Source organism: Tamandua tetradactyla, chromosome 13 (assembly GCF_023851605.1).
Source record: "Tamandua tetradactyla isolate mTamTet1 chromosome 13, mTamTet1.pri, whole genome shotgun sequence".
Classification (NCBI taxonomy): Eukaryota; Metazoa; Chordata; class Mammalia; order Pilosa; family Myrmecophagidae; genus Tamandua; species Tamandua tetradactyla.
Genome location: NC_135339.1, coordinates 65546785 through 65560367, shown reverse-complemented (window position 1 = coordinate 65560367; position 13583 = coordinate 65546785). Strand labels below are relative to the sequence as shown.

Sequence of the window (13583 nt, the reverse complement as noted above, 5' to 3'; positions counted from 1 at the left end):
CCAAATGAGTCCCAGCCCAACCAGCAGCCATACTTCAGAGTATCTCGAGCTAGTTTATATTAGCATGGAAGTGACCAGTAGCCCCTCACCCTTTCCTTAGAAAGCCATTCAACCCAAAGAAATCTCTTCTGGTGGGAGCTCAGTGTGGTTCCACGTGCAGGGAGATGACCACAGGCAGTGGGGGCACTAGGGAGGTGCTTGCCAAGGAGGCTGTGACCTCAGGCCTGCACTTTCCAGTTCTCTCCACCTGCATCTTTCCATTCTCCTCTAACCTAAGAGACCCTTTCAAAATTCTGCGCTTCCTCCCAGGGAGGACCTAGCAACAGTGGGGGTAGGAGGAGGACAGGAGCAGTGGGATGGCAAGACTCGTAGGGACTGGGAACAGTACAGCGTCTAAATACCGTACCTGAGGGGGAGATGTGCAGAGGTCTGCAGAGGAGGCCAACCCGACAAGGATCTTGATGGAAACTTGGAGGGCCAGTGGAAAGGGACTTGGGGAGTGGAAGCCCCCCAGCCATGAGCTAATAGAGAAACCCGGGTTTGAGTTCTGGCTCCATCATTTATTACACTGGGCCCTGGGTCACTTACTGAGTGGCTCAGATTTTCATCTGCCAAACAGAGAGAACATCTCTAGACCCAGAGTAGGAAGCGCGGTGTGGGGTCCGAGTGATCCACCCAGCTCACTGGCCTGTCCACCTGCTTCCCCAGGTCATCGACAAGAACTCTGGTGGCTGGTGGTACGTGCAGATTGGTGAGAAGGAGGGATGGGCCCCCGCGTCATACATCGACAAGCGCAAGAAGCCCAACCTGAGCCGCCGCACAAGCACCCTGACCCGCCCCAAGGTGCCCCCACCGGCACCACCCAGCAAGTCCAAGGAGGCTGAGGAGGGGCCGGTGGGCGCTAGTGAGAGCCAGGATTCCCCGCTGAAGCTCAAGTACGAGGAGCCCGAATATGACATCCCTGCCCTTGGCTTTGACTCTGAGCCAGAGCTCAGCGAGGAGCCCGTGGAAGACAGTGGCTCGGGGGACAGGCGGCCCACCCAGGCCCACAGGCCCTCGCCTGCCTCGTCGCTGCAGAGGGCCCGCTTCAAGGTGGGCGAGTCTACAGAGGACGTGGCCCTGGAAGAGGAGACCATCTACGAGAATGAGGGCTTCCGGCCGTGTGCAGATGACACCCTGTCAGCCAGAGGCTCCTCTGGGGACAGTGACTCCCCAGGGGGCTCCTCGCTGTCCCTTGCCAGGAAAAACTCCCCCAAATCGGACTCTCCCAAATCATCATCCCTCCTAAAGCTCAAGGCAGAGAAGAATGCCCAGACAGAGCTGGGGAAGAACCATTCCTCGGCCTCCTTCTCCTCATCCATCACCATCAATACCACTTGCTCCTCCTCCTCGTCCTCCTCCTCGTCCTCCCTGACCAGAAACACTGGTGACCTGAAGCCCCGATCCGCCTCTGATGCAGGCATCCGGGGCACTCCCAAGGTTGGGGCAAAGAAAGACTCTGACCTAAAGTCTGGACTGACCTCCTGTGCCCGGGCCAAGCCATCGGTCCGGCCCAAGCCCTTTCTGAACCGAACAGAGTCCCAGAGCCAAGAGAAGATGGACATCAGCACTTTACGGCGCCAGCTGAGACCCACGGGCCAGCTCCGGGGTGGACTCAAGGGCTCCAAGAGCGAGGATTCAGAGCTGCCCCCTGCCACGGCCTTCGAGGGTCCCAGCGAGGGGTCTAGGAGAGGCTCGGCTGACCTCATCAGCCTCCCAGCCGCTGCTCCCCCTTGTCCCACCAAGAAGGAACAGGAAGGGCAGGCCACCTCCTATATGACGCGTAGCGCCTACCAGAAGGTACAGGACTCAGAGATCAGCTTCCCCGCAGGCGCGGAGGTGCAGGTGCTCGAGAAGCTGGAGAGCGGATGGTGGTATGTGAGGTTTGGGGAGCTGGAGGGCTGGGCCCCTTCCCATTACTTGGTGCTCAGTGAGGATGAGCAGCCTGACCCCTCTGGCAAAGAGCCAGATGCAGCAGCCACCAGGAGCAGGCAGAACGAGGGCAAGTCCGACAGCCTGGAAAAGATCGAAAAGCGGGTCCAAGCGCTGAACACCGTCAACCAGAGCAAGAGGGCCACGCCGCCCATCCCCTCCAAGCCACCCGGGGGCTTTGGCAAGACCTCAGGTACCGGGGCAGTGAAGATGAGGAATGGCGTGCGGCAGGTGGCAGTGAGGCCCCAGTCAGTTTTTGTGTCCCCGCCACCCAAAGACAACAACCTGTCCTGTGCCCTGCGGAGGAACGAGTCCCTCACAGCCACCGACGGCCTCCGAGGCGTCCGCCGGAACTCTTCCTTCAGCACTGCTCGCTCAGCAGCCGCAGAGGCCAGAGGCTGCCTGGCTGAACGGGCCGCTGGCCAGGGCTCAGATGCACCCCTGCTGCCCACCCAGCGCAACGGCATCCCCGTGTCCCCCGTGCGCCCGAAGCCCATTGAGAAGTCCCAGTTCATCCACAACAACCTCAAAGATGTGTATGTCTCCATCGCGGACTACGAGGGAGACGAGGAGACAGCGGGCTTCCAGGAGGGAGTGTCCATGGAGGTTCTGGAGAGGAACCCCAATGGCTGGTGGTACTGCCAGATCCTGGATGGAGCAAAGCCCTTCAAAGGCTGGGTGCCCTCCAACTACCTGGAGAAAAAGAACTAAGGGAGGGCATGGGGTTCTTCCAGCCTCAAAGTGTGCCACCATTGCCATCCCTGGGCATGGGCAGGGAGCAGGAAGACCAAGGGAAATGGGAGGCGGGGAGGCAACATTAAACCCTGCAGAGCATGTGACTCAAAGATGCCCTCTCAAGGCTGTGTCCCACAGCTGGAAGGGCGGGCATGGTGGGGCCCACATGGAACAGGGAAGAGGCAGGGGAACCACGGGCCTGAGCCCCAGGGAAGGGGAAGCTGAGACACATGTGCACCCCTTAGTGACTTTGCCAATTGACTGGATACCACGTGGGAAACTCCAGTGTGCCTTGGCCGCAAATCTAGAAAAGAAAGTAGGTGTAGGAGGCCTCCTGTGCCCTGCCCCTGCTTAGCCCAGTTTCGGTGGCTGGCATTTTGCCACCAGAGGCAGCCCTCATGTGGCCCCGATTTGTATCTTGTGCATTGCGCTGGGTTTCCTGGGATTGCCACCTTCCACCACGTGTGGGTGTTAGGAGACAGCACTGGCTCTGGAGCTTAGAAGAGTCTTGCATAAGCTTACCTCTCCCTGGGCCTGGCGAGTGCCAGTGGTTTTAGTTGAAAAAACAGCAGTTTTCCTAGTGCTACCAAGGATCACCGTTGTTAGCAGTTACTGCTCCAGCCTTGAGAAGTGAACCCACCTTGCAGGCGCTCCACAGAGGATACCTGCAGCCCCAGATTCAAGAGTGAGCAAAGCCTTCAGTCCCTTCGCAATCTGCACAGACTTTATTTTGTATATTTCCGGTTGGGCAGTTCCTTCTCACGTTTTGGGAGAGATTTACTGATTTGGGGCTTTTATATTGGGCATTTGGCTTTGGTCTGATTTTCGGGGTTATGTGGTTAGTCTGTGGGAAGGGCCTGGGTAGTGGATGCGCTTTTCTTTTGGACACTTGTTGTGGGGAGGGGTTGTTTTGTTTTTGTTTAACATCCCCTGCCCCCCTCCCCTCCACAAGCCAAAGTAGTTTCATTGGGTTCCACTGTGGGGGCAGTAGGGAGCAGGGCACGTTGCGCAGAGGGATTTGGGGCTGGGCAAACCCCAGGTCCCAGACGTGGCGAAACAGGGAAATTGCTCTTCTGCTTTTTACCCCACCCTCAGTGGGAAACCCTGCCCAGGAGTGAGGAGGGTGTTGTTCAAAAGCCTTCCTTCTGGGGCAGGCTGCTTCCAGGCTGCAGGGCCATCACCATGCTGAGTACGTTCCCGGCCTGAAGCAGGGCCAAGAGCCTGGTGTGTGAACTGTGGAGAGTGGCCATCACCCCCCCACTGGGCCGAGGAAACCTCCGCTGGGATGCCACAGGTACCCAGAAAGATGGAGGATGCACGTGCCGGGAGCCTACCTGGTCTTCCCGAGGAACAGTGCCCCAATGAAGAGAGAAAGAAAAGAATAAAGTTGCCTGCAGGTCCCGTGTCAACTTTGGGTTGTGTTTTTCAATTGTTGATGTTTCAGAGGTGACACTCCAGAAGCCAAACCGGCTTCCCCAAGGACTCACCCCTTTGCTGGGAGTGGATTTCCACACGTGCCTTTGACTTCAGACAGATCAGACTTGACAGCCACAGATTCAGCTGCCAGAATTCCTGGACTAAGGGTTAGTGTTTTCTACAAAGGAGGAAAGGCTCTCTCTCCACCCCGCTCCCCACCCAGGTACAGGGCCCAGTGTCTCTGTCCTTCTAGACCCTCCCCCCAGATTCCAGAGGCTTTGCCTTGTGATCTCCTACAAGCCCTCCTCTCTCGCCATACACTGATGGCTGGCAGCTATAGCAAACTGCTCGTGTTCTTCGTCGAAGGGCTGTGGAGAGATTGTTTTGTTTGTGAATTTGTTTAAAATTGAAATCAGTTATTTTCTTCTGCTGGACAGTATTAAATAGAGCAGGATGTCGAGTTAATCTGCTAGATTGCAGTACTAATGGTAGTGGTTTAGTGTCTTTATTAATATTATTTTGACTTATATGAACAATAATGATAAAGAAGTGGTTCATTATTTTTTAATTAGTGCACTTTAATAAGGTAGAATGGAAAGAAATCCAAAAAGCAAAGTGCATTACTTAAAGATGCAGTATATCCTTTTCTCATTTTTAAACAGCACATATTTATTAAAAGAAAAAAGTAATTTATGATTATTTAAAATAAAATTTACAACTAGAGTGACTGTTGGGTCAAAGGACCTTCCACAGCAGCCTCGCTCCTCAAATGTCTGCACTGAGCCAGTTCAATCATGAGTGTGCCAGCCAGGCCAGCAAGGAGTGTAGGACACATCGTCCGGCACAGAGCATCTCAGTCAGATGGACCACAGTGCCTCCCCCCCCCAGCCCCGGGACCTCCTTTCCCAGCTCTTCCCCATCTGCCTGTAGGACTCTTTGCCACCCAGGAGGCCCACATGCTCCCAGCCCCCCAAGGACCTTCTCTCCTTGATCCCAGTGCTCTAAGTAATAGTCACTAGGGAGGAGTAGAAGGAACCTTGAAGGTCACTCCATCCTGTTAACTGATGAGAAAACTGCTGCCCAGTGACAGGAAATGACTTGCCTGAAGTCAGGCAGCTAGTTAATGGCAGTCATCCCCCACTACATTAATCCTCAAGCTCCTTCCCACCCCACAATGATTTAGGTGGTCATCATGTTTACTTTGTGACATCCAGCCCTGAGGACGCTGGGAGTTGCTCAGGCATCTGGGAAAAATGAGGAATGCTGCCACCTGGTGACAGCATGTAGATTTGGGTCATGATCAGAGATTGCCAGGCCTCCAATCTGCGCGCCTCACCCCCTCACCATCACCCCCTAACTCACAGCACAGCACAGCACAAACCCTGCAAACCCAAAGAGACTATTAATACTTGAAACAAGAAAGGTGAATTCCAGTCCCTCTCAGACACATAGCAAGGTCAGGGAATGCCAGGTTCTGTGCGCCTGGACTCCTAGCCCTATACCCAGGGCAAAAGAGCTTTTCCCTAGAGCTGTTGAGCTGCTTTGTGAGATCAGAGGGTGCTGCTGGCAGCAGGTGGAAGAGGGAGGGGAGCCTGTGGCTCTGACCTGTCTGGAAGAAAACCAGATCGGACAAAGAAGGAAACGAAAAATGAAATCTCAGTGGTATCCAAACCTAGTTTCCCATTAGTTGCAATTGAAAATGTGAAATGATGTTGTATTGCTGTATACTGCAACTTTAATCATAATGAGCCCTTCCGAGGTCATTATTGAGGTTTATATAATGCCCGAAGATGCATCATTTGGTGCTTTGGTTTTCTTTAAGTTTAAAAACCTTTTTCTTTCTATTATGAGGGGAGGATGTCATCTCTCTCCCATCTCATCCTTCTTTGTAACAGCAGGCCTGGCTGGGCTGCTGGGCCCTTCCTCACTGTCCCCACTAGGCTATGGGACCTTGGGAGCAGCCAGAGGGTAGGGGGCCCAGCCCTGAGGAGCTGGTGTGCATCTGCGTGGCAAGCCGTGGCCGGGCCTCTGCCCCGCAGTCTTCAGCCCTGCCCAAACCCAGACTGGTCTGGAGGCTTCTTTTTCCTCCTTGATTCTCCATCTTGACGAAGGCATTATATAGAATCATTTAAATTACTTTCAGATGTTAGAGCAGCATATTTTACTGGCATTTATATCCATTGCTTTCTTCAGCAAGGCATGTTACTACTTTTATCATCTAAAGAAAGAGACTAGGGAATTTCGGTCAAACATTATTTTCATATTACTAGTATTTGAAGAGTAGGCGTAGAACTATTTAAGTTTAGACCTTGGTTTGGTAGTTTGTTTTGTTTTTAAGAAAAAAATAGACCAAGTAACCCCTACTTTTCCTGGGTTTTTGTATTTAACTAATACATTATTTCTTTAAGGTTACTCACTTCCCCTCTTTCCCTCCAAATACTTTGCATTCTCAATCGAAAATGAAAACAATCTGAGAGACAGGAAAAGTGCAATATTATCAAGAGGGATTTGGGGCTTGTTGGGAGCACTGGAGGGAGACCCAATAGTCCAGTCTGCCAGTAGAGGGAGAGAGGAAGGGAAAAAAGGAGGAGAGGCTGCTGGAGAGCAGATGGGCGGACTAGTAGGTTTTGGTCTTTTCTCTCCATCCCCTCTCCTCTTTCCCTAGTAAGGAGATAGGTCTCCACCAGAAAGTGTCTCCTCTTTTCTGTTGGATGTCATCAGGATTCGGGGAAGTGGCCTGGGGCCTCGTGACCTCCTGCATCCCCAGTCTCTGGTACAGAGCAAGGACATCTAGAAAACATTTCTTGTTTTCATTTCAGTTGTTTTGTAGCCAGCTTCTTAGAAAGACCTAAAAATGACTCCCAGCAGCCCTCTCACCCCACTCTCCTGATGTTTGGGACATGATCCTTCTAATGTATGTTTGTATCCTAAAACTTAAGTAACCTCAGTTCATGTGTGGGCAGGAACCCTAGATGTAACCAAATCCTTTGTATGTGTTGTGTGTGTTTGGGGGTGGGGGGTCTTGAGCCCTCCATACCCCTGCAGGACACCGATTCCCACAAGCCTGCAGCAGGGCCCGGTGCTGAGCTTGGGCCATTCATCTCAGTAACTTCAGCCTGAGGAGTGAGCCCTGCTGCCTGTACCCAACACCCCAGATGGCCCGTAGAGGGTCTTGGAGAAGAGTCTGAGGTGTCTTCTCAGATCTTTCTCTGCAGGTGGAATTTCCCCCAACAGGTACCAAGCCTCCCTCCCCCTCCTTGTTGCCAATAGAGAAAGCAGCAGGATGAGAAATCTTTGGGTCCAGGCCTTGGAGCTCTGCCCCTTAGGGCTACAGGGATGTCCTTGCTGGCTTGTTCCCTCCACCTCCAGTACTGTACGCTTGCTGCTCCAACCCTCCTATTTGGTGGATTTCTGTAAGATACGGATCTATATACCGAGAGTGGGACTGTGCCCATGTGCGGGGGTCTCTCTCCTTGGAGTATATACATCCATATATCCAGTCTTTGAGAATCTCGATGCAAAGCTCTCTGGAAAGAGAACCTTCCACATTGCTAAAGAGTTAAGATTCCCTCACTTTTTTGAGGGCCGTGTTTTAGGAATGTGTGTGTGCGTGAGTGTTGGTAATTTCCCACTTGAACTAAATAATATGGGGTTAGAGGGAAAAACTACCGGGCAAGCTGTCTCCACTGAACAAGTCCTTGGCATTGGGCAGGTCCCATGGGACTCGCAGCTTCTGGCAGCGAGTGTGTGTGTTATTCACACATGGAATTTTGGCTGGAGAGTGCAATGTGTCTTTTTTGTTGTTGTTTTGGGGTTTTTTTTGGGGGGGGGGGTTGTTTGTTTGTTTGTTTCGGTAATTATTTTATTAAGAATTTAGTTGGAAACTTCACACTGGCATTAACAGATCTAGCAGAAGCGCCCTAGGCCATCATCCCTGGCTCCAGAATGAAGGTGTGGAAAAGAGATGCACTGGGTGTGGAAGCGCTGAGGTGGTTGCACTGGGTGGCCCACCTGCAGATGTATTCTCCAGCAGTACTATGTGTGCCATCGGCAGGAGAGAGCCCATAAAATAAAAGAACTACTGGCCCCTTGGTTCTTGTTTCCAAGGCTGGGTCAGGCTGGTCAGGGCAAGCACTTGGTCACAGTGACCCCAGCAAGAACTGCCCATGTATTTTCACAGATACCTTTATTCTGTAGCTGTCAGTGCCTGACCATATACTTAGTGGAAACCCTACCGAGCTTTTTGGCAAAAACAGTTTCCCTGTTTGGGGCAGTCTCGTACCTCTGTGGCTGCCAAGCTCTATGATCAGTGCCAGTGAGAGGACAGGGCCAATGTCTTAGAAACTTGTTTCAGGAAAAGTAGCCTGGGTGCCCAGGCCAAAAGTTGGGTACGTTAGCACTACAGACCCTGGGCCAGGTGAAAGGCTCCACTTTCTAAGACCTTGGTCCCAACTTGCCTATAATATCCATACCCCCTCCCCACCCTACACACAGTCTATCTTTTCCATCTTCAGTTTGCACTTGACCTTGACAATCAGCTCTTCCCCCACCCCAACTCTAGAACTTAGTGGCCTTAGAGAATGGGATCCCCTGCAACTGGAAGTCTCTGCCTTGGTCCCCATTCTATCCTGGCTAACAGGCTGGATCTCATCAGGTGTGTGTGAGAGAGAGGAAGAACTGTTTCAGAGCAAAAAGACTGATTGAGCATGTTGGAAGTAAGCAAAGAGGCATGTCCACGAGATGCATGTTTGGGTGGCTGGAGCTTACCACCCCTTCACTGGGAGGGAAGCTTCCAGAAGAGGATGTCTTCTAGACAGAAAAGAGAAAGTATGAGAAGGCTTAGAGAGGGTTTTGAGTTTTGTCTTTGTTAGGAAGAGGGAAGATGTCAATTCTGTTGCAGGAAGGAAAAGAGATCAGGTGGGGAGGGAATTTAGAGATCCGACATCCGTGGGTCCAAAACAGGTTAGAAAAGCCCCCCAAATTTGGCCATATAGAACCTGATCAGAGAAAACTACTCACTGGAGCACAGGCTGGGGGCAGGTTCTCAAAACTGATGTACTTAGTGGAAAACTCAGTCAGCAGCAACAAGCCAGTCTTTCCTGAGTTCAGAAGCCCCAGCTCTAGCACACACACCCATCTCCCACATTCCCGGCTGCTTCTGCCCACTTCCGCTTGACTGTCCAGTCTAGGGCCAGACTCTCAAACTGAGTCAGTCAGAGACCTATTGACCATGATAGGTCATGCAGGTGGGACTTCCATCCTTGAACTGGAACCTCAGGGTCGACTCTACCAAGCAGATCTTAGAGTAAAGCAACCCCACTTTTTCTGATACCAGTTATTCTCAAGGCTATGGATGCTTGTGGTTATCAGTCTGCTGAGCCTGCCTCCGTAGGTTGGATTAGAAGACCAGGAGAAACGCCAGCTCATCCTTGGGTATATCCTTTCATTTTATAGTGGCCTGTAATCACACACTGCTCCTAAGAGTTTGTTTCAGAGAAAGAAGGGTAAACAGCCACCGTTCTTGAATTTACAATTTGTTCTTTGCAACAGATTTTTGTAAATCCTGGACACGAAATGGGAAATGGGTTTCACTGCCAGTTCCCAAAAGGTCTGCAGGCAGGTGGACTCCAGAGCAAGGCGGGTGTGACTGACAGGTCCCTGGTGTATGGGAATGTGCTGCGTGGTGGGATGTGAACTGATGGATGTCTCAGGCCCCAGAACTTTTCATTCTTCGTGATGTCCACCCAACCCCTCACAACTGGTGGGCTCCGTGGGGTCCGAATGGACCCAGAAGTTCAGGAGGAGCCCTTTCCCCGGGGTTGGTCCCTCCCTGCTCAGCAGAGAAACTGGAGAAAGGACATCAAATTCAGTGGGGATCACTTGAATGCTAAAAAAAAAAATTGCAGGATCAAAGGTGGTGCTAAACTATTTCCATGTTTCTACTATTTTTAATAGTGGATTTTTTTTTATTATTATTGTTCTCATCACAAAAATGCAGCATCCTTGGGGAAGGGACGTAGCCCCTTGGCCTGCCACTCTCCAGGTGTCCTTTTATCACTTTGATAGGATTCTTTGGTCAGCAGAAAATACTCGGTCTTGGCATGCTTCTAGACTGTAAGATTTGAGTTGTTTTGTTTTGTATTTTATGTTTACATGCATCTTATATTTCCCTAGAAACTAAATAAAGTTTTTGGTCTTTTTAATTGAACAGAATCACCTCTTAATTCTTCCACCAGAAAATCCATCCAGCTGAACAACAAAAGCTCCATCATTTCAAATGCAGTGTGCACTCCTGGGGCCCACCGGAGAGGACAGAGCTTTTGTTGGAGGGGTGGGAGGGAGGGAGGGAGGTAAGTTTCCACTATTGATAGAGTAAGTATCAAGCCCTCCCTGCCTTCCGGAAGCACTCTGGACAGTGGGCAGCTCTTGGGCTGAGGACTCATATCCAGCAGGCTTAATGGCCCCTCAGCTTGGCCTCCTTGAGCCTCACCTTCTTTTGTTGGACTCCAGCAAGCAGGATTGTTGGGGTTTAGGCAGAGGATCCTCCTTGGAGAGAAGGCGGCAGGCAGATACCCCATGTGCCTGTAAGGCCCAGCCCTGCCAAATGAGCAATCCCAACCTGTGCCTAGACCTGGGGCCAGGGGTTTGCATTCACTGGGTTCAGCTGCCTGCTCCTCCACACCACCCCCAGCTCCCTGAGCCACCCAGAGTACTAAACACATCTTTAGAAATTTTCTCGAAAGATCTAAAGACACCCTCCCCCCTTTCTTCTCAGCTGTGCCACCCATTTGGTGTCAGTCTACACCCATCAGTGGGAATGCAGCCAAGCTTCCAGCCAGAGAGAGCAGCCGGAGCCTAGAGAGCATGCTGAGGAGGCCCTGTGGGCAGCTGGGCACAGCCCCTGGTAACCGGAGTGGAGGAACTGCCTTCCCCTCGTTGACCCCTAGGTGGCGATGCCTGCCCCACCAAGGCTGAGGCCAAGTTTGAGCACTGCCTGGCTTTAGGATGAACGTCCTCATGGACTGTGACCCTGCTCTACCACACCCAGCTCCGCACAAGGATACCAGGGGCTACCTGAGGGGTGGTGGCATCTACTTTTCAACTTGCGATAAGGTTGACCAGGCATGCTGGCCCCTGTTGCACCTGCTCCAGACTCCAGCCAGTCTTCCCTGATTGTTCCAGCCCACGCTGGGGCCTCGGAGGCTCACAATTATCCACGGCCTCTTGTCGACCCCCCTCCATATCCAGGACACCTGACCCTCCACCCGCTACCCTCAAGGTCCCCCAAGGACACAAACACACTGGTCCTCCCTCTGCACCCCTCCACATGCACAGCACTGCCCTCAGGCTGGTACGAAATCACCTTTATTCACAATCACAGCGAACCAAGTTCACAAAGGAGGCAGCAGCCCCCTGCACTAACAGATAATGGGATAGATGGCTAGTTCTCCCTAACTTTGTGGCCACGTAGCCCCTCACGCTGCCCTTGAGACCTTTCTTTGCCTCTGGGAGAGGACCTGGCTGGGTGCGGCCAGTACCCAGCTCCTACCCTCACCCCCACTCCCACAGAAGGGACCTCCCAGGGTCAGCAGGGAATAGAGACCTGCAGTACAACCACGATGTCCCCAAAGGCCCACTGCAAGGCAGGCACAGACAGGCCAGTTTGGTGTCCTGACCCCTACTGCTTTCTCCAACCCACCACCCCACAGCAGCTTTCCAAAGACCTCCCAAGAGTCACACAGCAAGCTTGCCCATCCCCACCCCCATAACCATTTTACAGAAGTGGAAGTTGAGGCTCAGAGGGGCTGAGAGCTGGCCAGGGCCACACAACTGCTCAGTAGTTATGACTGGAACCCTGGTTCCTGGCCTCCAGTCCCGTGCTTGGCCTATCACAGAGAAAAGCAATCTCTCATGAGCATAAAACAGACATCGAGAGGGCAAAGGGTTAGGGGCTGGAGGGGAAGACTAGGCTGAGGCTCTGACAGCTGGCCCCAATTCCTGGCCAATTAGGACCAGGCAGGCAGGGCTGAGATGACTGTAACCTAAGGGGAGAGGGTGCAGCCCTTCACCCCGGGGGGTGGGGGAAAGCCTTTCCTAAGCACAGCCTGCCCCTACTATAACAAAGCTACCCAAGGTCTGTTACCAGGCCCCAAGCTGAGCTCCCTTCCCTCAGCCTTGCCAGAACTTCTCTTTACGGCGGGGGAGCTCCTGGGCCCCCTGATCTATTTGAGCCAACAATGATGACCCTGCTCCAGCCCAGGGAGGAAGGGTACTTTGTGGGTCTAGATGATCTGCCAAACCCAGGGCACTAAGGAGCTCAGTTTGCCTCTCTGTAAAATGGACACAATTCACCAAGAGGCCTCCAATTCTACCTCTTTTTCTGGCGTTTCGTTTCATGGTTGGCAGAGCTGGCTGTGAGCTTCAGGGATAGTATCTGGGGGAGATTTTGAGTCATGATTTTCCCTGCTGCCCCCTCTTGCCAGGCACCCCATGTACCTGGCCAGCATTTCTAGGAGCCAGGGGAATGGGAACTCATCCACCCACTGCCCACCCTCCCCATCCCCCAAAAAACCCCACTAACCTAATAAATAAATAAATTAAAATAAGGGGAAAAGATGCTCTTACCCAGGGAAGTCTCCCCCACAACCCAGGCCCGTGGCCCCCTCCCAGGGGTGTGACAGCCTCTCTGAGCATTAGTGCAGGTCCAGGACAAAACACAGATGTGGAAGGACAGGTCAGAGAGGGTCCTGTTCTTTCTTAGAGACCCAGACAGAAGACAGACTCCGCTTCCCAGCCCAAACCAAAGGGCTTCCACTGGGCAGTGGCATCCAGAGAGATGACTGGGGCAGAAAGGCCATGATCAGAAAGGGGTCCTCCCCATCTCAGCCAGGGCAGGGGACCTTCTGCAGCCTGTCCATCCACCCGTACTGACAGGGCTGGAGAGATACAGGGCCTGGAGGCTGCAGCCTGTCAAAGGTAAGGGGTGTCCACCGGCCTTCTTACTCTGCCCTACCACTCCCAGTAGCCAGGCCCAAGGGGTAGGGCAGGGAGGAAGGGGGCAGACATAGGTGAGAAAGCAAGAGCAGCTCAGGTGCGGCCTGCTCAGGGCTGTCGTTGAGCAGGCTGTGCACTGCTTGAGGACACTTGGCCAAGGGAGGAAAAGGAAGCTGAAATTCAGCCCATACTCCACTAATCAAGCCACACTCGAAGTTTTCTACGTCTCAGAAAGGTGCTAATGGGCTACAGAGATCACCTGGAAATCTGCCCGAGATGGGAAAGGACTAGGACAGACTGAGACCCCAAGTTAGCCCCTCAGCATGAGGGGAACAGCTGAGAACCAAGAAGGAAAAGATGGGGAGATGGCAGACTCAGCACCCTTCCCTTCCTCTCTGCGAAGCAATTTGCTTCTGCCCCCTGTCTCCCTGTCTGACACCCTCCTGTCCCCTCAAACTACCAGGGGC

At 52.7% G+C, this 13583-nt stretch overlaps 1 protein-coding gene across 10 annotated transcripts in view; it reads left to right on the top strand.

Annotated features, from left to right (window-relative positions):
* Positions 1-4115, top strand: part of SH3PXD2A (SH3 and PX domains 2A) — a 269266-nt gene extending 265151 nt beyond the window's left edge. For all 10 annotated transcript variants that reach the window (XM_077125918.1, XM_077125916.1, XM_077125915.1 and 7 more), the window contains one exon: positions 709-4115. In XM_077125918.1, the coding sequence (XP_076982033.1) occupies positions 709-2682 (1974 nt within the window). In that variant the 3' untranslated portion in view covers positions 2683-4115. The remainder of the gene's footprint in view (positions 1-708) is intronic.
* The last annotated feature ends 9468 nt before the right edge of the window (positions 4116-13583 follow it).